This window comes from Drosophila innubila (assembly GCF_004354385.1).
Source record: "Drosophila innubila isolate TH190305 chromosome 2L unlocalized genomic scaffold, UK_Dinn_1.0 4_B_2L, whole genome shotgun sequence".
In the NCBI taxonomy this organism is placed as follows: domain Eukaryota; kingdom Metazoa; phylum Arthropoda; class Insecta; order Diptera; family Drosophilidae; genus Drosophila; species Drosophila innubila.
The window spans coordinates 5,143,243-5,167,087 of NW_022995372.1; the positions used below are offsets into that span (position 1 = coordinate 5,143,243).

The following is a 23,845-nucleotide window of genomic DNA, read 5'->3' on the forward strand; positions in this document are numbered from 1 at the left end:
CTTATTTATAGTAGTACATATTATTACAACAATTTTTGTAATTGTTGTTGATCTTTGGATTCATCTACTGCAGCTGATAAGCCAAGTGAAAAACTCGCGGGCAATGAGTGTAACGAGAACATTGACATTCTCGCTTGCACTTGTGTCCTCAGTTTTCACCTCCCAAGTTCAACTTTCATTCCTGCGGTTCAGATCGCGAACACTTTTCACTTTTCATTTGTTGACACTAAACAATAAAGCAGCGTCGGCGCAGTGTTTAAAGCTTTTAGTAGAAACAATCCAAAAGCTTTTACAAATAAATCTATAAATGATGCACTGCAACCGCTCGAGTTTCAGTTGCTCAAAATACCGAGCAGACGAGTTATAGAACGAGCTCTAGTAAAAAGTACTCAAAGTACTCAAAAATCCACTAATCAGAGCAATTCGTGTGCAGGCAAAAACAATAATGCGTCAGTCAATCAGGTAACCAATAGCACCTTCTACGCTTTCCGCAATATATAGAATATAACTAAGTTGGACTTCTAATCTCTTCACAGCACTTCAATCTGGCTGCTTACACTTGTGGCTTTTAGTGGAGTCTTGGCTCAAGTACCCTTTCCCGGCCAATGTCCAGAAGTAAAGATAATGGACGAATTTGATGTGAATGCGGTAAGTGGACGTGTGACAGTGAGTCACAACAAAACCATCAACCACTTCACAGCTACTTCAGTTGTTCTATAGTCAATCAAATGTCACTCAATTGAAATTTTCATTTTAATTAATTGTGCCATAGATAATTTCAAGTCGTAGGTTAATTAATTTCAAGATTAGTTACATCAAATCAAAGCCAACAGATGGCGCTATGGTTGAAACAAACACGTTTCAAGATAAGTTAATTGATAACTAGCTGATAAAGTCTTAGAGCTTTTCTAAGAATTTTTTACAGAGTTTAAATAGAAGAGATAAAGACAAACATCCAAATACCACACAATTTATGACATTAATAGTAAAAATAAACAGGTTAGAGTAATAAGTCAAGTGACTGGCAGACTAGTTGATTGCCTTCGCGAGTTTTTCAATGATCATTTTTTAAGTTTGACAGCAAAAGAGTTTGTTAATATGTATTTTAACAGAATTGAGCTAATATGCTTCTGGAATTCTATAATAATTTCCATTGCTTAGAATCGTAAGAATATTTTGATATACACAATATGAATTTGTACCTGGATTTTTTAATGAAAACGTTTTTGACCATCACTTTTTTTTCATCGCTCGAAAATATAAAAAAAAATCCTGAATTTTATTTGACTTAAGAAAATCAATTACTGATCTTCAATTGTATATGATATTATATTTGAACCGAAATCAAACATTTCAGATTGTAAATAAATAAATAATTTATTACTTTTTAATATATTTTACAGTATATGGGTATCTGGTATGAGCATTCAAAGTATCCATTTGCCTTTGAGTTAGGCAAAAAGTGTATTTACGCAAGCTACGAGATTGTCGATAATACTACAGTATCTGTAGTGAATTCGGCTATCAACAGATTGTGAGTACTGCAATTCACTTGATATGCTTTTATTACTTATAATTCTTTTTGAAATTACAGCACGGGTAAATCAACAAATGTAACAGGAACTGCAAAGGTCATTGCACCTGCTCAGCTGGCCGTATCTTTCTCAAAGAATCGTAAGTATAGGCTTTTCTCTAGTTAAGGTTGTATTTCTATAACTATAACTATAACAAATCTATGTCCATATCTATATCTATATCTATACATATACTTATATGTTCTGTGTTATCTATCGCCTTAACTGTATCTTTGTATCTATCACTTTTAGAGGTGGTCAGCAAGCCGAACTATCTGGTACTGGGAACCGATTACGAATCATACGCAGTTGTCTATAGCTGTAATAGCCTCACTCCTCTGGCCCATTTGAGTGAGTATGCGGAAGCCATGTCTCGATTTGACTTGGTCTTGGCTAATTTGGCATGCAAACGACAAAATCAGTTATTCCATTTGGCATAATTAATGCAAGTGCATAATTAATTGCATTACGGCCAACTAGGGAGACATTGTTAAACACGATAATTACAATCGATGTCATTTACCATTTGCCAATTTCAGAGATTGTCTGGATATTAACTCGCCAACGGGAGCCCACAGTCGAGTCCATCGATGCTGCCCACAAGATTCTCGATGACAATAAGATTTCTCAAGCCATGCTGATCGATACCTTACAGAAGAACTGTCCCCAACTGGAGGGCAATGCAACTGATTCGGCATTAATGCAATTGGAGGAGGATGACTTTGACATCAATGCAGTTCACGAGGCCATTGAGAAGGCATGAGAATGGCTAAAACGCTTCTATGAGCGTATTTTCGTCATATTAGAAACTTCTTAAATGACTACAATAAATAATATGTTTATACTCAGACTTATTATTATATCAATTACAAAAAAATCATACACATTTGACACAAATTGTATTTAAAGCAAATAATTACTGGCTTGTATGATAAAAAAAATAAATATGCTAAAAGTTGTTGAAATATTATAATTTATGTAATTATTATTTTTTTTGTTTTCTTTTATGACATAATTTAAATTTATCAATATTAAAGTTAACTTCATTGATTTTTATGACACGTATACAACTTGAGTTCAATCCTTTTGTTCTTTACCTAAAGATCTATGCCAAAATTAATTTAATTTAATTTCCAGAAAAATTCCATCCACAAGTGAAGCAAATGGATGGAAATATGTCGAAATTGAATTTTTCGTTCTTTATGCACACTGTCAAAGATCTATGACAAAATAAAACGACTAAGAAATAACTGAATAATATTATAATAGCATAATTGTTTATAGATTTTTATACATTTAAGTATCTGACGGACAGGCATGCTGCAATACCTTAATCATTTTACTTATCTTTATGCCTGAGAGTTGGGCCATCTTTTGAGCTGTGAATATAGTTTCTGCTGATGGTATTCGCTTGCGTGTATTGATCACAGCCCACTCTGAAATTAAAAAGGACTTTAAGCTGAAGTTTTTCGTGGTATGTGTGATAGACTTACGAAAGTTGAAAACGCTATTGGAATCGAAGCACATGAACTGAATAGCAAAGCTATCATAATCCGTGTCTAAAATATAGATCTCAATGCTTCTAGTGTCGCCTAGAACAGAAGATATATACTATATGTTAGTTTCGGCACTTAAGATGGGCTTTTACGAACCTTTTTCGTTAATTTCCATATCAAACTTGCCAATCGTGCTATCGATATTATTTATCTTGTATGTTTTTGTTTTCAGTGTATGAGTCCTGTTGGGAAATGTATATTATAGATGTATACAAAACTTGATTCACTAAAAGTTCCTTACACGGTGCTGATTTCCTTATTTGTAAGTGTATAGGTAGCATCCTTTTCCTGTATGAACTCAATGGACTTGCAATTGGGAATTTTCTTCGAAAACAACGCATACATGGAGTGTGAATACCATTTACCCAAATACCGCTTCATATCAAAGTTTCCAATAGATGTCATGTTATTTGGACAGGGTCCTTTAAACACAGCCAAAGTCGTTGCTTGAGTAACAAAGGCAACCAACAAAATTGATGCAATACTAGAAATGTATCTGTGAGATAGTTTTCCGTTGTATCTTTTGAAAATAGACTTACAAATAGATTTGTAGGTTGGGCATGCTTCAAAGTTTAACTGATACTGATAGAGCATATTCTTATTTCATTAGTACTGCTCTCAGTTTGAGGAATTTTCCATACCTAAATCGTTTAGCTTTGGTAAAATTAAACCAAAAATGTTTTAAAATTTAGTTGGGCTGTGACCAAATCGATGCATTAAAAATAAACGACAATATATATGCATTTAAGAAATTGATATTGTTTAGATTATTTGGCTATTTGACTACAGTGGAAACATAAATTCATTACAGTAATCGAAGGTATACTCGTAGTTCAAAATATGATTTATATATTTAGAAATGTCTGAGAGCTGACCAAGTGACACTCGGAAAATGTTAAAGACATGGACAAAGTTGCAGGCTGTAACTGAACGGAAGTAATATTTTTTACTCAGGTAGCACTTTCAGCTATTGTCTGTAAGCTGCTTACGAGTTTGTCTTGCTTAACTTGCCTTTCTTATACCCTGTTTCCATTTTAGATGGATATTAAGGGGTATTATAGCTCTGTGACAATGTTTCAAATTATACCATATCGTGTTCTAACATGAATTTTATTCATTCTACTATTTTCAACACGAAATTATTTTAAAAAAAAAACTAGTTCTAATTAGTTTAAAAATGCACAGAGGTCTAAGTCTGGTCACAGGGTATTTTCTTGTCAATCATACTCGACTTTAGAGTGCAGCCTTGTATGTTTTTCGTTTTTATTGTTTTTTTGCGGTAAATAAAACAAATGTTGAACAACATAAACAAACATAAATCAGAAACCGCAATAGTTCTGACCGGCATAGATAACTCCCACTCCAACTATCTTAGTCTCTGTCTCGCTCTATTGTTCGCTCCTTTTCGCTGTCTTGTGCTCTATCGAAATGGACAATTGCAAAATTAAACAGCGAAAAGGCAAGAGAATCGTCCTCGCCTAGAGTGGCATAACAAAAACCCGAAACGCCCAATGGGGAAATTTTATGGTACAGCGATTTTAGAATTTCTATATATGCATCCATCTATTTTATTTTATTTTTGAGCTTGTAGTCGCCTTACCGCGACAGTGCATGACTTGCCAACGATACACAGCCCAGAGAAATTCCCAGACTCAGTCCGAGACCCGGTCTAGTCTCCGACGTAAACTCCAGCTCCAACTCCTCCTCGGACTGGAACTCAAACTGGGCTGCGACCCAGTGCAAGTTTGAAGGGACTCAACTACTCGCTATGCATACAAAATGTATTTTGTAAACAAAGTAAATGCCATTACAAACAAATTGGACTTTGTACCATGCTTTTTGTACTTTGTTGCGGCTTCTTGAACTTCTTTTTTTGGCTCCCCCGTTGTGTTTTTTGGCCAGAAGCTATAGCTGGAGTTGCTACCGTTGGGAAATCGCTCAATTGCGCCTCTGGATCCACTCCCAACGAGTCGACAGTACGAATTCTCAGAGCGTGATGCCTCGACATGGACGGCTGACTGTCCGTCTGACATTTGAGACCTCGATGAGCGATAGATAGTTTGCGGTCAGACAATATTTATTGAGTGCAAAAAACACACACTCAGACCTGGTCATGTGTGAGTTGCCGAAGGCCAAGACGGAGTTTATTTTTGGCATTCACTTTGAGTTCATAAATATATCTAAGGACAATGTAAAGGCAGTACTACGATTAAAGAAAGTGAGCAAGAGAATGGCAAGTAATTTTATTCCTATGGAGTAGTACTATCAAAAAGATATATGCAAGAATTTCATTTTATGGAAAAGAATAAGTGGAGATACGAGAAGAAAGTTAAATCTGTATGTTAAATAAGTCTTTGGAAAGAATCTGAGAAAATAGCTTACTTCTACAGTCAAGAATTGTCTTCACTATAATTCAGTTAAGGACAGATGGGGAAATAACTTTTTACCCAGAAAATATATGGAAGCTACTTCACTTCTAAAAAGAAAAGCAAAGTTAATCACATCTATAAGATAAATAGGAAAGCGACTTCTATCAAGGAGCTAATAGGAAACAACTTCTCTTCTAAATTGGATAAACAAGCTATCCCCGAATATTTTCACCAAGAGAAGATAAATTAGTATACTTCTCTTCAGATATGGAAAAGGAACCGATTTATATCATCGATTTATTTCTTCTGGTCAGGTCAAAAATATGTTTCCAGTAGGAAATAAATAATTTTCTCTTTAAGGAAAACAAAACAAAACTTCTCTAAATTAAAATTATTCTCAAAAAAAGATAACTGGAAGAAACATTTGTCTTTCTGAACAGTATATTTTCAAGAAAATTAACTTCTCTATTTTTAAGATATGAAAGTTTATTCTTTCTAAAAATTGACTGCTCCGCTATCTTACTATACCAATACTTTTAGGAAGAACAATTAAAGTGCAATTATATCCTTACCATCTGAAAAGGAAGATGTCGTCTTCCTCTCTAAAATCACTGCAATTTCCTTATATTTAAACCATGCAATATTGGATTATTTGGCCGATGGAACGTCTGGTATCTAGTTTTATTACCTTTTATTGGCACTGTTCACCGAATGACTTGGCCAACTTGTCTGACTTCGGATGCTGCAGTGAAACTCATTGACCGTTAAGCATTAATGTTCTGTGGCAGCCAGAAATCGAATGAGGAACTTTTACGTGTTTGCATATTTTATGGGGCTAGTCGAACTTTAATTGGAACATTGGAACAATACCAATAAATGCCAAGAGCACTGAGCCAAAAGTTTGATGTGCATTGACCGGGATTTTGAGGCAGGACGGCGGCGACGGAGGCCAAATCCCAAATGCGTCGTGGTCCCAACAAAACCAAACCAAATCAACTCAAGGGGCACAGAGAGATAGACAGATCGGACACCAGGCGGACAGACAGAGAGAGAGCCACAACAAACCACAAGGATAACAACGGCTTTTAGCCGTTTTACCGCTGCCGTTTCCCGCTGCCGTTTTCCTTTGCTGCGCCTGCTGCTCTGTTGCAAGTTGCGGTTGCGGCCAGCGGCTGGCGGTAGACAACGAGTCCAGTTAACAATTCAATGAACGCAATTACAAGCGACCAGGTTGGGTTGTCAAGGAGCAGGAGATGGGGGGTGGAGGTTGTTGTTGCCACACGTTGCACGTTGCCAGGACAGCGATTAGAGACGCGTTCAAATTAAACGTTTACAACATATTGTTGCTGGCCAGTCGCCCGTTACACCCCTCTATTTCTGCACCGCACCTTCCCCTTTGGCGGTTTGTGGCCAAAAAATGTGGCCATAAATGCTTGGCCCAAAATGGTTGGCTGTGCATAATTTAGGCGCACAATTCGTCGCTGCATTCAAATGGCCAAAAATGACTATGTCTCCCCCAACTTTGTTGGCAACAGCTGACGCAGCTTTTCCGATTAATTAATGCCATTTTATTGACCAGTATTTGCAGTTGTTCATTTTTTTCTTTTCTACTTTTGTTTTAAACGACGATTTTTCAACTCACTTTACGCAATTTGTTGCTAAAAATCGAATGTGCCAATTATTTTGTGGTTAGCACTTTATAACATGCAAAAAATTCGTGAATAACCTTTAAAAACCAATTATGTTCTATTACTTATTTAACTGACACGTATTAAAGTTAAGTTAATTGGGTTTGTTGGAGTTAAAGATACTTATTTATATATAACATAAAAACAATTTCTTGTATTTTTATTTTTTTTTTTACCCAAAAAAGAAACTGTAGAAAAAATCATTTAATATGTTTTAAGTTTAAGGTGTTTTTTCGTCGTGTGTATCTTTTGATATTCAGAAAAGTTCAGTATAACACTTGACTTTGCTCGTAGTTTGGTTAACTGTAGTGTTGTAAATCATCACTTTGGATCGTGTTTTATGTCGAAATAGAAAATGTCCAAAAACGGATAGAGTTTTCAAAAAAAAAAATTTAACTTGAAAACGCAATTGTTTTACTACAAATTTTAGCTGCTCAACCCGAAAATCTGGGTTGGCATGCAACTGTACTAATAAGTTAAAACATCATTAAACACTTACCATAAAGTTAAAGTTCTGATCTAAGCTTTGATTTTGAAAATAGTTAACCTAAAATTTTGATGAAAAACTATTAATTTTTCTGTGCATATATTAGGCAAAGGTTTACAGATTTTATTATAATATTACTTTCTGTGAGTGAAAAAAAATAAAATACAATCATATTTTTATAATAAGCTCGAGTAACTTACAAAAGATCTGGTAGTTGACATTTTTTATAAAAGCTTGCAGAATAAATTCAGATTTATATAGAGAACTTCACAGCACTTTAGTGTTGATCCAATCTAACTAATATTCGTTTTCTCCATGAAGTATTTAACGTGTGCTTAGGAATGTCAAATCCACATTTAAAATTAACTGTCAACATATAGCACGTACCGCGTCTATGATGAAGTTTGTCACTGCCCCAACCGGTTTGTGGCACGGTTTGTGGCACGGTTGCGAACTGCTTAATCAATTACGCAACTTTGTAATAAAATGCAGCAAGTTGCAAGTTGCAAGCTGTAGATGGCAACCAAACTGAGCCCCCAACTCCATTCGGGAATATCCGAACACAACTTGCACTGAAAAACGTGGCATTTGGCTAAGCAAAGGAAGAAAAACGTCAGCTTTTCTTGGAGACGCCACTAAATTGACAGCTGCAGCAAGCACCTTTCACTGGTCTCAGTCTCAGTCGAAGCAGTTGTGCCTGTGCCTCGTGCCTCATGCCTCATGCCACATGCCCCGCGGGGCAACCCCACAGCATTGCAACAGCCTGGCAAAAGGAAGTTTTCGAAAGTATTTTAAATTGCACGTCGCTAAAGTCGAAAATAGTTTAATTAAAATGCATGTGAAGTATTTTCTTTTCAACATTTCCCCCCGTCAGGCATAATCAAATTAACGTGATCTCTCAACAGACAGCTAATTCCCAAAACTTAAGAATCGTGTTCTTAATTGCGGTATGATAATATATATACCAACTATCCATAAGAAAACGAGTTGAATATTAAATTATAATTAAAAATTAAAAGTTCCTGAGAAAACAAACAGAGGGTTCGAAATTAAAATTCGAGAATTATGGAAGGCAACTTTGTAATAGATAGATAATATGTTTGGCGCTACAATCTAGACATTAAATTAATTTATTATGATTTCAAAAAAAAAAATAAAAAAAAATCTAGATAGATTATATATTGAAAAGTCAAATCTTGACAATTAAACTGAAAATAATGTTTACAAATATTTTTAACTCCTGACGCATGTTCTAGGCAGAAGAACTAACCAAAAATGACATCAACCAAAGAGTTGCACAAAATTACACACTGTATCTTTGACAATGATGGCACACTGATGGGTAAGGAGTTATAAAATCTATATATAGCGCGTCTTACGACCTTCGACATTTTTTAGATACGGAAAAGCAGTACGAGCAAGCAGTAGGAAATATCCTTCGACCTTTTGGAGAAAAGTACACGTTTGAGCTGAAAATGCGATGCATGGGATTACCTGGATATTTATCGGCAAGACTGTTGGTTAGGGAACTCAAATTGCCCGTTGATGAGCAGAAATTTGAAGAAATGTTTAATGCCGAGGTGCATCGACTTATGGGAAATGTGTCCCTATTGCCAGGTGCTAAGGATCTGTTGCTCCATCTGTATCATCATCGGATTCCCGTGGCCATTGCCACATCGGGAAGTCGCAAAGTGTTTTGTCATAAGGCGGGAGCACACTGCAACTTGTTACCAGCCTTCCATCACATTGTCTGCGGCGATGATCCGGAACTCATACACGGCAAACCCTCTCCGGATATTTTCCTGCTAGCTGCATCCCGTTTTAAGCCAAAGCCACCTGCACATTGTTGTCTGGTCTTTGAGGACTCGCCCATTGGATTGCAGGCTGGTTTAGCTGCGGGTATGCAAGTGGTCATGATACCCGATCCACGTGTGCCTGAAGAGAAGACCAAGGATGCCACACTCGTCTTGCGCTCCATGGAAGAATTTAAGCCGGAAATTTTTGGTCTGCCTCCCTATGACAACTGTGCTAAATTTACATTTGGTTAGTTCACAAAATTTTAGCAAATTAAAATTATCATTTAAAATCAAAAGTAAAAAATTTATTATATAATTTAAAGAAAAATTAAAAAATTTATGAATTTTTATGTATGATAAAATGCTTATTAATAGATATCTGATTAGGAGTAAAGAAGAGAAAATCATAACATGCTCACTGTCTTTTCTGAAATTTCTATGACTGTCGACTGAAATTTCTACACAGTCGAGCACACTAGACAGTAGGATACCCTGTGGCCAGGAATTTTGTACTGAAAGTTGATTTTCGACCGATTGTTCCTATGGCAGCTATATGATATATGGAGCCGAATTAAACCAAATTTGGTTAGAATGTACAAAACCAACGTTAAGACACATTCTAACAGTTTGGTTAAGATATCTCAAAGAACAGGATGGACAAAACCAAGATAAATGCATATTATATGAGTTTAATTAAGATATCTCAAAAAACTAATTAAAATTTTATACTGAGACTTAATTTTTGATTGAGAGTCTATATTGCGGCTATATGACATAGTGGACCGATTTTAACCAAACATGGTTAGGATGTATATAACCAGCGCAAATGCATATTCTATCAGTTTGGTTCTGATATCTCAACAAATAAAAAACTATTCCATACTAAAACTTCATTTTTAATGTAACGTTCCTATGGCAGCTATATGATATAGTGGACCGATTTTAGCCAAATTTGGTCAGGATGAATAATACCAACCCAGATGCATGTTCTTTAATTTTGCATCTGATATCTCAACAAATAAAAAGCTTTTCCATACTAAAACTTCATTTTCAATGTGGACTGATCCAAAAATAAAAACAAACTTGATCTGCCTATGGTATCTAGGAATCTACATACCAAGTTTGAAGTCTCAAGCTCGTATGGTTTCAGAGGTCGACGCGTTCAAACAGACGGACAGACAGACGGACAGACAGACGGAGAGACGGACATGGCTCATTCGACTCGGCTGTTGATCCTGATCCTGCCTGTTACATACATTCTGCCAAACACATTATACCCTTTTTTGCACATTTTCAATGGACTCAGGCTATTAAAAGTAAACATAAAGCTCCATCTATTGCTCATATGCTACCAGTATACCCACTATTTATTTTCCTTATTATTTCATGCTAATTGCTGATATTATTTTTTATTTAAAAATTTATTGAAATACACAGATAATTTTGATAAATTTAGTTGACTAACCAAAGGAAAATTTAGGGCTATAGTCGATATAGGGTAGACCAAAAAGCTCCGGCTGGAATTCCTCCATAGATCGTAAAACAAGTGTGGCTCCCTTTCTGGCCTCTTCGGGGACAAGTGGATCGGGTATCATAACAACCTGCATACCCGCAGCTAAGCCTGCTCGAAGACCAGCGGGCGAGTCCTCGAAGACCAGACAACAGTGGGGCGGAGGCTGGGGCTTAAAACGAGATGCGGCTAACAGAAAGATATCCGGAGCTGGTTTTCCCCTTTTCAGTTCCTGATCACTTCCGCAGACAACGTGATGAAAAACGGACATCAAATCACAATGAGGACGAGCTTTGATACGAAACGAATCCCGATGCGAGGAGGTGGCTATGGCCATGGGTATATGCTGATCATAGAGATGTCGCAGCAGATCATCTACACCTGGCATCAATGGCACGTTCTCCAGCAATTGATTGGCCTCCGTTTCATATTGATGTAATAAATCACTTCGCTCCACGGGCAGGTCGTAAGAATCGATCAATAGATCCACCATATATTGGGATGGCCTTCCCATGCCGCGCATTTTAAGTTCATCGGTGAAGGTTTGGTCAAAAGGCGAGAGCAGATTCTGTACCGTCTTTGCATAGATCTTTTCGGAATCTAAGAGATATGCATTTACTTATATGTCACAGATTGAACATTGAAAGAATGGTTCTAGTGTAGTTCAAATAAATCGCCAACCTTTGCAGACATATATAACTAGATATATCAGTTCTAGTGCAATTCGACTTGCTTACCCATTAGCGTTCCATCATTGTCGAAGATGACATGCGTCACTTTCTGGAAACATTTTGCATTAGCATCTGGCATCTTTGGTCCTTGCGCTAATCTCGACTAAAACATTTTCAAGATTTATTTTACTGAATTGAAAAAAATGTTCTGTTCAACTGTTAAAATTTTTTTTCAAAACAACAAGTAAGAAAGTCATTGAAATTTAAATCTTCAAACTAAACATGGCAAATGAGAAAATCACTCTGAAAATAATATTCATGCTCTAAAAGAAAGTTTGTTTTAAATTATTAAAATGTACATTTCAATTAAGAAGATAAAAATATTATCGAAGCTAAGCCTCATTCGAATTTTGCAAACATTTTATAACTCCTTAGCCATTGACTACTTTAATTAAGTTGAGAAAAAAAATGTACACGTACAGAAAACTTTGAGGTGTACGATTAATTTTGCTTACTTAATTTTCTTCCCATTTCTTTCCATTTCAGTTATTATTTTTTCCTGTGGCGTTTGCTCATTAGGCAGAACGGAAGTGTGGGGCAAAGTAGGAAAAAAAATTATATAATAAAAGTAAAGTTACTGCAAGGCTAAAGAGTTAAAAGGTTTATTCACTTTACTTTTATGAGGACAGGGCATAGACAGAGATTAAAGCTAAAGCTCCTAAGGGGTAAACGAGTCAGCCAAGAGTAAGGTTGAAGTAAGAGAGGAGGGAATTGCAGTCTAGATGAAACATTAAGTAATTATAAGTTGGCAAAAGTTGTGGCAAGTTGACGCCGACGTCTGCAGCATACGAGTGACATCCGTGCACACGGCGTATGCGTAATATGCTGAATAATACAATTGCCAACAATTGGCATTTGCTGGCGAGACAGACAGCACTAGAGTTAGATTTATGCTTTGACTTGTCCTGCTTATAATGACAATTTGGTCAATCTGCAGGAAATGAAAAACTGTCGGCAAGTTTTCCAGGGGAAATGTTTGGGTTAAGCTGGAAAATTGAGCATTGGAAATTTATTTTGTTTACTATCCGCATTTGGTCATTTAAGCTGTCTTAAGACAAGATTCAAAATTATATATATAACACTAAGTTATTAATTGTTTATAAATTTGTTGACTTTTATTGTTGTTAAAACATTCAATATTGATGCATAAAATCTATTCTGCTTCAGCTGCTGGCTCCTCGGCTGGTGGCGCCTCCTCCTCTTGGGTGCTGCCCCTTAGCTCTTCCTCTTGTGACGATTCGATAGCCTTGTCATTCACACTGTTACGCGGAGATTCCGGAGGCGACGGTTCGGAAAGGGGCTCTAGATATGGCATGCCAAAGTCTTCAGGATCAAAGTCCTTGAGCGTCTCTAGACGTTGGGTGGCCAACTCGGACCAACAACAGGGCAGATCGGGATCAGGCAACATAATGACCTGCAGGTGAGCATCTCTGGCCGCCTGAACACCCTTCGTTGTGCCATCGAAGGCCAGACAACACTCCGGCGGGGGTCGCTCACAGAACAGATCCATGGCAAGCAAATAACAGTCGGGTTGAGGCTTCGGTTGATTGTATTCATCGGCACACAGCACATGATCGAAAAGCTTAAAGAAGTCCTCATTGCCACGAATCTTCTTGCAGAATAAGGATCTCTTGCTGGCCGTAATCAAGGCCAGGCCAATGCAATTGCAATGCAAATGATTCACCAGACGCTCCACGCCCTCCATCAAGGGAGGATTGGCAATCAGCTCACAGGTGTGCTCATTCAACTGCACCAGAAACTGTTCCCACACAACAGGCAACTCACACTTGCGGCATATCAGCTCGGCCATCTCAGGTGTCTCCATTGGACCACATTGCATCAGCACCGAATCCGGCAGAGACTTGTTATAGCTGGCCAAGAGTTCGCGGCAGGCACGTTGATAAATGTGACGGGTGTCTGTCAAACGGGCAGAATACAAATACAGCTATAAGATATAATGAGATTCCTTACCGAAAACTGCACTTTCCAAATCAAAGATGCAGTAGGAGACACAGGGCTCACAACAAGGAGCCGGACAACAGCGCAGACACCGCGCCGGAGTTGCGGTGATTGGAGCTTTTCTATCGCACATAGGGATGGACCGAAAATATTAATATGTTTCTCTAAAAAATTTAAAAAATACTTTAAATTTGACCTAAATTTAAATATCCAACAATGACATCTGCTGCCAAGTCTCACAAATATTTAGTTAGTTTAGAAAAACAGTATATTTCCTCATGGTCTTCAGAATACATAAGCATAAATAATTTTTATTTTTTTTGTTTAATGAAGGAGACTCCAGAAAAAGTCTATCTAAGAGTTTATTAAAATGAAATGAAAAATGAAATCTGTATTATAATTTTTACAATTTATCTAAAATGTTTTCACAAAATAAAAAATAAGTGAGATAAATCGTGGATATTCTGTGACTTGGTTTAATAGTTTACTTAAGCTGAACTTAATAGGTATAAACAGTTTTTATATTTTTGGATATTAAGGCAATCTTTGTATTTGAAAAAAAGAGAAAGGTATTTTGTTAACATTATCTTTAACATTTTAATGAACAAAATGCGCTGTCTGCTTAAGCGTTTCAAATCAATGCAGTCGAAAATCCGATTATACAATAATTAAGTGGAATGAGTTTAAATGATTTTGATTGTGAATGTGAATATGAGTGGTTGTGGCAGCGAGAACGACAGGATTAACATGTGTCGACGACGACGCTGAAAAGCTTTCGTAGTCCTTTGCAGCATTCCACTAAATTAATGTTAAATAGCAAGGGTCCAACAAAGGAGGGACAAGGGCAACAGGGTGAACAGGGGCGACAGGGTGACCAGGGGCAACAGCTGCGGGCTCAGTATTCAGACAGCGACATCCTTGTTTTGTTTGCCTGTGTGCGTGTGTGTATGTGTGTTCGTATGTCCTGTTATAAAGCATTAATCAAGCATACCTGCTTGACTGAGAGAGCGAGAAAGTGAAACAAAGAGAGAGAGAGAGAGAGGAAGTTCAGACGATTGTTGGCAGGGGTGGGAAAGCCTGTGGCTTTGGCCTTTGCTTGTTTGTGGTAGCGACAACGACACACACATACACACTCACACACACAGAGACACACTAAATTGGCGCTCATTATGATGGGCATACAGAGTCACACACATGTGTGTATGCATGTATGTGTGTGTGCGTGTGCGTGTGAGTGTGTGCACCCCTGCAATTTTCCGGCTAAATGGCATACATTAATTAACGGGACTTGGCCCTTGGTAGCAGCATCCATTTGGCCAACAGCTCACGAAAAGATTAATGATGCGCTATTAATGTGTAATGACAAATGTTAGTGCAGTCCCTTCTTTATCTCCCTCTCTTTCTCACAATTCCATCTGCAATCTCTTTTGCTTCAGTTGTGATTTTGCTGTTATTACCTGAACGCATTTTCCATTTGGCCAAAATGATTGCAATAAATATTTAATTAAAATGCGCGCAAAGTGTAACAATAGCAACAACAACAACAGGCTCTAAATTTTCATAAAAAATGCAGAAGCACGTTCCAGCGACAACACAACAGCAATAACAACAGTTACAGTAGCAACAACAACAACAACGGCAACAACAAACAGTAACAACAATGACAATAAAGTGTAGTCACAGTCCAACCAGAAAAAAAAAACAGAAATAAACATTTTCGTTTACGGAAAAGTCGAATTTGCAATGCCCTTAGTTATTTCAAAATATATTTTATTTTAAATAACAAATCTTAGAAATCACTAATTCCATTTGAAACTGTGTTCTATGAATTACACATTAATTATATGCATACACTGACATAAAAAAAAAAGTGTTCTAAATCAAGATTTTGGTTTGAGATCTAAGAAGTTTGGTGTAAAAAATGCATCAAGATCATAAAATTCTTAAAGTTAGAAAACATATCTTGGTTTTAAAAGGACTAAGTTCTTTTAAAAATAGCAAAACCTCTTATTTTATCAAAACCACAAATATAATAATATGTATAAAGTATAAGAATAAATGTTCTTAAATATTCAACACAATAAATTAATAAAAATAAGATGGGTTCTTAAATTTATAATATTTTTCTTGTTTTTTTGAAAAAAATCTACTTAAATATTTTTTTCTTGGAAAGTGGGACTCGAACCCGCACTTGTTTTCAAACTCTGTTTAAAATTAATATTAATCTCGATGTTCAGCTGTATATTACTTATTTATATTTTATTTTATAGATAAAATATTCTTGATACAATAGTTTTAAAAAGAAAAAATTGTTTGAGAGAATACTAGCAACTATGACTTCCATAAAAATAATATTTCCACAACCGTACAAACAGTGTGTTGTTTTTGTTGCAACCTCACTTTAGGGTAAAACAAAGACAAGCAACAACAACTGGGGCAACGTCAAGCATCAAAGTGACAACAACAGACATTAGGAGACACACACAAACACACACACACACAGAAGCCGAGCCGTCCATGAGATGGAGATAACGCTCTGAATGAACTGCCAGTGCGTGCGAGCGAGCGAGATAGATAGATGAAAGTACAGGCCTGTTTGAGGCAAACAAGTAAATAAATGACAAACTAAAGCCAAATTAAGTAAATAAAATTGTTGACGCTGTCAGGCGCATAAACTGACACTGACACAAAATGCGACATGTCTCGTCTCCTTTCCCCCGTCCTTTCTCCTGGCCTGTGCCTTCCAAGTGGACAACACTGGCAAAGTGCACCCACAGTTGTCAAATCAAGTGAAACACACTGAAGCAACAGTAAACAGCTGACAGTATACGACAACAGAGCTCACTTCTTATATGTAACATATTTGTACATATATATAACATAATATATAGACAGATATCGTGGACTATCTTCAAACTGAATCATCAGATCTTTAAGCACTTTTAGTAGAGAGAGAGATAGTTTTGTTAACAATATTTCTTTTTGGTCAACTCATTTTTCTTCTTTCTCTAAGAACTTTTTTCAAAGCTCAGCTCAATTTGATCAAATTTAAAACTAATTTCGATGCAGCTAACGAGAAATTTTCTCTTAAATAGTTATAAAGCCTCTTATAAATATATTAATATTAAAATACAAACTTTTATAAATTCTTGAGGTCTTCAATCACTCTTCAAATTTAAATATATGAATAGATTATGGCCCTAATAAGTGAGAGTAAGCAAGTTTCAAATTCACTTTATACTCAATTTGCTCCTCAATTGACAGTAAAAATGCTATATAAACAACTAATATAAGCCTATTAAAAATAGTTTCTATTGTACAAAATATTACCTATGTAGAATGTTTGCTGTATTTCTTTAATTCCTATCATATTCCATTTATAAATCTAACGTCGATAATCCCATGTGATGTAACTGTAGATTATATGCACTTATAACATACCTGTCTTCAAATTTCTACACAATTGTTAGACTCTGAAATTGAAAAAGTGCGATAACCTTTGGGCTTCATCCTAGACAATCAAAAGCTGTAAAATAAAACAAAGCCTCTATATTATTTTCACAATGGGCAGACAAACGCTGACATGTGTCAGAACGAAAGGCGCACAATTTATCAAAAGGCAACAATAAAACAAACCAAAAAGAAACAAAAATACAGAAAATAGACAAAAAGCTAGGCGATACGAAACTGAAATACCCTGGTTTATCTATTATAAATATAATTTAACTTTTAGCGATTGTTGTTTCGCTTTAGAGAAGCTGAAAAGTGAATTGTAGGTCATATACATATATATAAGATTATTCCAGCTTAGTAACAACTCAAGTCTGCTTTTTTCTACAGTCTGTCATGCCTTTTGAAGTTAAATTTAATAGAGTATACCAAATAAATCCAAAAACTAACAAGAGAATTGTGAACAATGCTTTAAAGGGAGCAATCCAACAAACTAGAACCAAAACCGAATCCAAGTCCGAGTCCGAGTCGAAGTCCGAGTCAAGACAAGTGCTTTGAAAGGAGACACTGACAATGGTCAGCGACAAGAGACAGAGAAAGAGGCAATAAGTGAGAGAGATGGGGTAGATATTCCCAAATTCAAACAAGACAGACTGACTCTTATGGTTGAGGATACTGAATGAAAAATTGACGCTCTGCCTCCCTACTCTTTTCTTTCCATCCTCCCCTGCCCAATGGGGGTTATCCGACTGATGGTTTTGCGGTTGACGTGGGAAGTGGGGACTCCATCGCTTGGGTCCATTCATCACGCCGAAAGCGATGCAAGTTTCCGGCTCAGCTAAGGAAACTGCAAAGAATCATCCTGACTGCCTGCCACAGTCTGTCCTGGCTGTCATGCGATTATTATTGTTTATGTAGGCGATTATCTAGTGCATGTTTTATGGAAATTCCACCATGACGCTTGACGAGAATCTTTCTTAAATATTCTGCTTGATTTGTATATAAGACTTTGAAGCAATCAGAAGATTTGTTTTGAAAATGATTTACATTTTTTATATATGTAGCTTTGTACATATGTGTAAGTACATACACTGAAAAAAAAGACCAACTTCTAAAATCAAGAACATTCATCTTAAATATTTTGTTCTTAATATAAGAATCGGCTCGAATTCCACTCGTAACAAATTAAAATTACATTTATAAAATTACTCAAACAGAATAAAATGTAAGTAAATCAAAATTTAAAAATAAAAAAAATTATATATATAAAAAAGTAATTTTTATTTATTTAATTTTTTGATTTTAATTTTAAGAACATTTATTCTTCAAATAAAAACTTGGTCTTATTTAAAATGTTCTTAAAATCAAGATGTGCTCTCTCGACGCATTTTTAGACCAAAAATCTTAGTTCTGAGACCAAAATCTTGATTTTAGAAATTTCTTTTTATCAGTGTACTTACTATATGTGAGCTAAAGTACTCTTAGCGAATTTTAAGAAGTCTTTATTTTAGCAATTCTAATCATTTGAGCAATGCTTAAGTTATCGCTGTTGCTAATGATAGCCAATGCTAATATACATATATATTCATATTCATATTTTGTATGTCAACATAAATGCTAATGCTATTTCTGATGCTTACGTCAACACTAACACTTATGCTAATGCTGGAGCAAATCAAAAGGGAAAATACTAATATTAATCCAATTGGTAAAGCTTATTCTAATGCTAATGTTTTTGTTAAAGCTGATGGTAATAATAATAATTTTTCAAATTTTAACCGTAATGTAAAAAGTAACCCTAATGCTAATTTTAATGCTATTGCCAATGTGAATTCTAATGATTTGGCTAACGATAATATTATTTAATATATGTTTATGCTGTTTACAAGATTATCATAATGCAAAGAGTAATACTAATGTTAATGCTTTTCTCAATCATAATGCTAAAATTCGTCCCTCCCTTTTTGTCTCTCTGCACTGCGCTCCTTGACTTGATCAGAGATCACAGTTGATCATATATCATAGTGACTTTAAAAGGGTATCTGCTACTAGAAAACTCCCGCCCTTGTTTATTTTGGTCATATGTTAAATTGCGCAACAAATGAGAATTTTCTCGCTTTTGCTGTTTGCTGTTATTGCTCGTGTTGTTTTTGCTGTTCTTGTCTATTTTATTTTGTGCGGTTTTTATTATTGTTTGCTTGGTTACTGCCCTCAGCCTCCGTCTCCGTCTCCGCCTCCGCCACTGTCTTGTTTATGTTTCATTAAGTTTTTTGTCATTGTCAGAGTGTCGACCGTGTTTGTTGTTGCAGTTGCAGCTGTAGTTGGCTGCCACACGCTTTGTGCCACTTGACTGATAAAACTAGTCGCAGTGTTGACTTTGCCCTCTGCCCTATGATCTCACCCCGCCACTCTCCTTTCTCTACACACATGCACACACTCATACACACACACTGAAGCGCTAAGCTTTGGTGCGCTTTACAGTTGCAAATTAACAACAACAAAAAACATAGCTATAATAATAATAAGAATAATAATAACTGCAAAAAGTGTACATATGAACATACGTATGTCTGTATGTATGTACATATACATATATATATATATATATATATATATACACTGATAAAAAAAATGTTCTAAAATCAAGATTTTGGTCTCGGAACTAAGATTTTTGGTCTAAAAAATGCGTCGAGAACATCAAATTCTTGAATTAAGAGAACACATCTTGATTTTAAGAACATTTTAAATAAGACCAAGTTCTTATTTTAAGAATAAATGTTCTTAAAATTAAAATAAAAAAATAAAATAAATGAAAATTATTTTTTATATTTATATTTTTTTTATTTTTAAATTTTGATTTATTTTTATTTTATTCTGTTTTAATAATTTTATAAATGTTATTTTAATTTGTTACGAGGGGGATTCGAACCGCCGCCTACTGCTTCACAACTGAAGCGGCCTCTCTAACCAGAGCGCCACGGTGCCATCGTTCGCTTGATACGAAATAGTACCTATTTATACTTTCCTAACAATTTAAGATTTTTATTCTTATATTAAGATTTTAAGATTTTTTAGATTATTAATCTTAGTTTTAGTAATTTGGTCTTAAAATAATCTTATTTTAAGAACAAAATATTTAAGATGAATGTTCTTGATTTTAGAACTTGGTCTTTTTTTTCAGTGTATATATATATATATATATATATATATTTATATGACTGAGCGTGTGTGTGTTTGCCTAGTTGGTTGACTTTGGCTTTCTAGCTTTTTGCCTGACCAAATGCAACAAAGTAAAATGCAATTACGCTCGTATCTATGGCACTTGCAATTGTCCTCTTTTTTCGTCGTTTTTGTGGCTGCGTGTGTGTGTAAATTCAAGTCATGTTGTGTAATTTAATATTGAGGTCATTGCTGTCGTCTGTAATTTATAAAAGTTGCCATTTTGTTTGACCCCGTAACAGAAACCGCTCAAAGCAACCGAAAATGTTTTTTTCATTATTCAGTGTGGTATCAAAATTGTTCAACCTTGTCATAAGAAACTTGATAAACTACAAAAAAGGTTAGTGTAAATTTTAAATACAAATTCAAATATGAAAAATATTTCTGCTTAATCATTTAAAGTTTAAATTGCCGATAGACTCGCCATTAACAAGTCAATATTGAAATTATATAATATTTTATAGAAATTGATTTTATTTTAAAATTGTGCTCAATATCTTAACCTATCTTTCAAATTTCCAATTCCAATTCCAATTCCAAAATTAAGATTAAATTTTTATCAATATATCGTAAAAAAACCCTCAGCAATACGAGTATAAAAAAAAAAGAACGTGTAAACAAAAATAAATCCAAATCAATTGGAAACTGTGCTGTAACCAATTGCCTAGAATAATATTATTGGAATATTTTCTTCTTTAAGACCATAACGTTCCATAAATGATAAAATTCACATTGATATATTCAAACTTGATAAGACAGAATGGTGGATAATTCACAACAATGTCATTATTTTTAAAAAGAACTGCAAATATGTTCCAAATATTTCAAAACTTAAAAAAAAGCGAGACTCTTGGCACTCGCTAGTAGCTTTCCACTCGTCGGCGTTAAAGTTTAACGAGTGCGCAGACTCAACAAAAGTCGCTCCATTCAGCTCCAAAAAGTCAGAGGCAACTCCAAGTGGCCAAAACAGCTGCTGGACAAAAGTCACCACGGAACTGAACGGACAGACAAGTTGCTTAGTTGGGGGTCAAAAGCGGAACAGAATTGAGCGGATAAAACGAGACGAGTCGAGACGAGGAATGATACAGAATTATGGGAGAAGGAGACTAAACAATTTACCTGCCTGCAACTGGAGTGTGTGTGGCCTTTGTTGTTTTTAATGTTAGAACATAAAAAATTACCATAAATTGACAAACGTAAAAATATTAATAAAGAGCGTATGTCCATAAACCTGATTGCGATTGCGACGTGGCACTTAAATTTTTATTATCGCAAAGGATTTTGTTAAGCATGGAGCCATTTCGACTGTATTTAAACGCAACATGAAATATGCATGAAAATCTGTCTGTGCCTGGATCAGATCCTGGACAGCAGTCAGCCAATTGAATACATTCTTGCAGCTGTGTCAGTTCATCCGAGGCAGCAACAATGCAAGGCAACACAAGGCCAGGCCAAAAGTCGTTCAACTGTAAAAGCGGCTCAAATGACGATATTCTCAACAATTTGTCCATCTGTTTGGCCGACAGGCAAACGATTTCATATTTGACAACAACAATGAACAAAAGAAAAAAATTATATAAATAAATACATATTTCGAGTAAAGCAACTTTATTAATAGTATTGTCATTCGCTCTACGGCTCCGGCTACGTGCCCTGGCATAATTATGGCCTCCATCCTGGCAACATCCTTTTGGCCAAAGGTCCTGCTGTCCGAAAATTGCCATTCGCCGAGATAATAAAAGCACATAAATGTGAACCGCGTGCAACAGCAACAATATTTTAATTAACTTAATTAAGCCATTTTTATTTGCCACTGTCAGGTGTAAACTCACAGACACCACACACACACACACACACACACACACACAATACACACAGACTGTCAGCATCAGATGGCCAGCATTGTTTACCTTATGCAGCTCGATACACAAGGATTAACTCAAAGGACTTGATCGATGTGCGATGTGCCAGTTGCTGTAAAAGATAACTAGCCACATTATGGTCGAAAGTGCGCGACCATAACATACCCTTCAAGTCCGTAAATTACTTAATATTTTATATAGATTAGTCAACTATCTATCAACTGTATTTCTGATTATAAACATATTTGCTCCAAGTTTTACATTTTATTTAGTTTAACAACAAATTTTCTGATACTTAATAAAGGGTATCCTATAATCTCAAATAAAAAATTCAAGATTTTGAACTCACTTTCCAGAAATATAAACAATTTTATCACTCACTGTAGCTAGCTTTATTTCTATTTCCTTGAATTTCTTTTGTTTTGTATTATGATGTTTTATCATTTTCATTTATTTTAACATTGTCGCTCAAATTAAATAATAATATATCCATATCGCCTACAGAAATAAAGATACGATTTTCCTCATGATTTTGTAAATCGTAAGCTAAGTTTTTACCCACGATGCAATGCCAGCTCTGTGATTTGAACTCGTTCTGAAACTGTCTTCTGATTTGCTTCGCCAATTCCCATGAGTCTTTGTGTTTCTTCTCCAGAGCATTATGAATAATATCCAACGCTCGGGCCGACTTTCTCGCCTTATCAGATAGCTCGTTGTTGTTATTATTTTGTGCTATACCATGTCGTAGATTCAATAATTGATCTCTGTCCATTTTTATTGTTTCTTTGGTGTTCTCTATAAGCCTGTCAAGCATTTTGGGATTTTGTAAGAGTTCCTGTTTCTCCTTATCTGTCAGTCGAGCAGACTCTGATAATGTAAAACTGCCAAGTGCAAGGAGTATTAAATAAATTTTCAACATTTTAAGACTTTTTTAACAATTGGTGCGTTGTGCTGACAAAACGAAACTAAATGTTGAAGTGCGTTTATGAATTCTCGTCGACCTTATCGAGAGACATTTATGTACATATTTTTGCGACTGGGCTTATCAGCTTATTTTTTATGCGTTGCTTTACGAAATATGTATTTATACAGCAAGTACGATCAAGCTTCTATAATATATTATTTAAATACAAGTCGCTGTTAGGTTGAATGTTGTATGGAAATATTTTCTTATCTCGAACGTATATAACTTAAATCTTCTAAAAGTAATATTACGAATAACAGAGAACTTGCTTTTATATGTGCTCGAAACTCAATAAAGCAGAAAGCAGAGAATAAAGAGATTTAATCAAAAATCTCAAAGTATAAATGTTTGTAATTAAAATTTGTAGGTTATAATGCCGAGTTAACTCATTCGATGCCTCCATATGTAAATGAATTTAAAACTAGGACTGGCACACTTACAACATACTCATTAAAAACATTTGTCTGATATTCTGCAAGTGTGTTTCAAATATTGCACAATTCCACAGAAAATATAATAAGTATCTACACTGGTAATGAGTTTCTTAAATTTAAAATCGTTGACATTATCTTCAAATTATAACTGTAAATATATCTAAAATTAACGATAATCATGTTTATAAGCTTTTAGCATTGATGTGGCCAAATTCATTGCGGGAATTTATGGAAACAATGGGTTTC

General features: G+C 35.4%; 5 protein-coding genes across 6 annotated transcripts; 2 read left to right on the forward strand and 3 right to left on the reverse strand.

Moving 5' to 3' along the window:
• Window positions 1-294: 294 nt before the first annotated feature.
• Window positions 295-2,441, forward strand: LOC117780147 (apolipoprotein D). The gene is made up of 7 exons (XM_034616570.1): window positions 295-368; window positions 409-462; window positions 537-648; window positions 1,404-1,534; window positions 1,595-1,674; window positions 1,827-1,925; window positions 2,114-2,441. The coding sequence occupies exons 2-7, from the start codon at window positions 446-448 to the stop codon at window positions 2,335-2,337; spliced, it is 663 nt and encodes a 220-aa protein (XP_034472461.1). The 5' UTR covers window positions 295-368; window positions 409-445; the 3' UTR covers window positions 2,338-2,441.
• Window positions 2,442-2,821: 380 nt separating this feature from the next.
• On the reverse strand, window positions 2,822-3,692 carry LOC117781037 (apolipoprotein D). The gene is made up of 5 exons (XM_034617752.1): window positions 3,670-3,692; window positions 3,372-3,614; window positions 3,227-3,312; window positions 3,068-3,166; window positions 2,822-3,010 (listed from the first exon to the last, which is right to left on the reverse strand). Exons 1-5 carry the CDS (start codon window positions 3,690-3,692, stop codon window positions 2,871-2,873), a joined length of 591 nt encoding a protein of 196 aa, XP_034473643.1. The 3' UTR covers window positions 2,822-2,870.
• A 5,181-nt stretch (window positions 3,693-8,873) lies between these two features.
• LOC117781019 (probable pseudouridine-5'-phosphatase) lies at window positions 8,874-9,811 on the forward strand. 2 transcript variants are annotated; one of them, XM_034617727.1, is made up of 3 exons: window positions 8,874-9,016; window positions 9,073-9,742; window positions 9,794-9,811. In XM_034617727.1, the coding sequence occupies exons 1-2, from the start codon at window positions 8,950-8,952 to the stop codon at window positions 9,720-9,722; spliced, it is 717 nt and encodes a 238-aa protein (XP_034473618.1). In that variant the 5' UTR covers window positions 8,874-8,949; the 3' UTR covers window positions 9,723-9,742; window positions 9,794-9,811. The 2 variants fall into 2 exon arrangements, with proteins under 2 accessions (XP_034473618.1, XP_034473617.1); XM_034617726.1 differs by lacking the exon at window positions 9,794-9,811 and having other exon boundaries at window positions 9,073-9,750.
• A 1,059-nt stretch (window positions 9,812-10,870) lies between these two features.
• LOC117781054 (probable pseudouridine-5'-phosphatase) lies at window positions 10,871-11,860 on the reverse strand. Its single transcript, XM_034617774.1, has 2 exons — window positions 11,718-11,860; window positions 10,871-11,580 (listed from the first exon to the last, which is right to left on the reverse strand). The coding sequence occupies exons 1-2, from the start codon at window positions 11,788-11,790 to the stop codon at window positions 10,931-10,933; spliced, it is 723 nt and encodes a 240-aa protein (XP_034473665.1). The 5' UTR covers window positions 11,791-11,860; the 3' UTR covers window positions 10,871-10,930.
• A 940-nt stretch (window positions 11,861-12,800) lies between these two features.
• LOC117780493 (probable pseudouridine-5'-phosphatase) lies at window positions 12,801-13,818 on the reverse strand. Its single transcript, XM_034617051.1, has 2 exons — window positions 13,683-13,818; window positions 12,801-13,628 (listed from the first exon to the last, which is right to left on the reverse strand). The coding sequence occupies exons 1-2, from the start codon at window positions 13,801-13,803 to the stop codon at window positions 12,865-12,867; spliced, it is 885 nt and encodes a 294-aa protein (XP_034472942.1). The 5' UTR covers window positions 13,804-13,818; the 3' UTR covers window positions 12,801-12,864.
• Window positions 13,819-23,845: the final 10,027 nt, after the last annotated feature.

Bases quoted from the DNA above. Each gene is read 5' to 3' on its own strand.
- LOC117781054 (XM_034617774.1), bottom strand. From the start codon at position 11,790: ATGCCAGATGCTAATGCAAAATGTTTCCAGAAAGTGACGCATGTCATC. The intron at 11,581-11,717 runs GTAAGCAAGTCG...CATATCTCTTAG, and splicing joins CAATGATGGAACGCTAATGG to ATTCCGAAAAGATCTATGCA.
- LOC117781037 (XM_034617752.1), bottom strand. From the start codon at position 3,692: ATGCCCAACCTACAAATCTATTT. The intron at 3,313-3,371 runs GTAAGGAACTTT...ATTTCCCAACAG, and splicing joins AATAAGGAAATCAGCACCGT to GACTCATACACTGAAAACAA. The intron at 3,011-3,067 runs GTAAGTCTATCA...TTTTAATTTCAG, and splicing joins CAATAGCGTTTTCAACTTTC to AGTGGGCTGTGATCAATACA.
- LOC117781019 (XM_034617727.1), top strand. From the start codon at position 8,950: ATGACATCAACCAAAGAGTTGCACAAAATTACACACTGTATCTTTGAC. The intron at 9,017-9,072 runs GTAAGGAGTTAT...GACATTTTTTAG, and splicing joins CAATGATGGCACACTGATGG to ATACGGAAAAGCAGTACGAG.
- LOC117780493 (XM_034617051.1), bottom strand. From the start codon at position 13,803: ATGTGCGATAGAAAAGCTCCAATCACCGCAACTCCGGCGCGGTGTCTG. The intron at 13,629-13,682 runs GTAAGGAATCTC...CCCGTTTGACAG, and splicing joins TTTGGAAAGTGCAGTTTTCG to ACACCCGTCACATTTATCAA.
- LOC117780147 (XM_034616570.1), top strand. The intron at 649-1,403 runs GTAAGTGGACGT...TATATTTTACAG, and splicing joins ACGAATTTGATGTGAATGCG to TATATGGGTATCTGGTATGA. The intron at 1,926-2,113 runs GTGAGTATGCGG...TGCCAATTTCAG, and splicing joins CACTCCTCTGGCCCATTTGA to AGATTGTCTGGATATTAACT.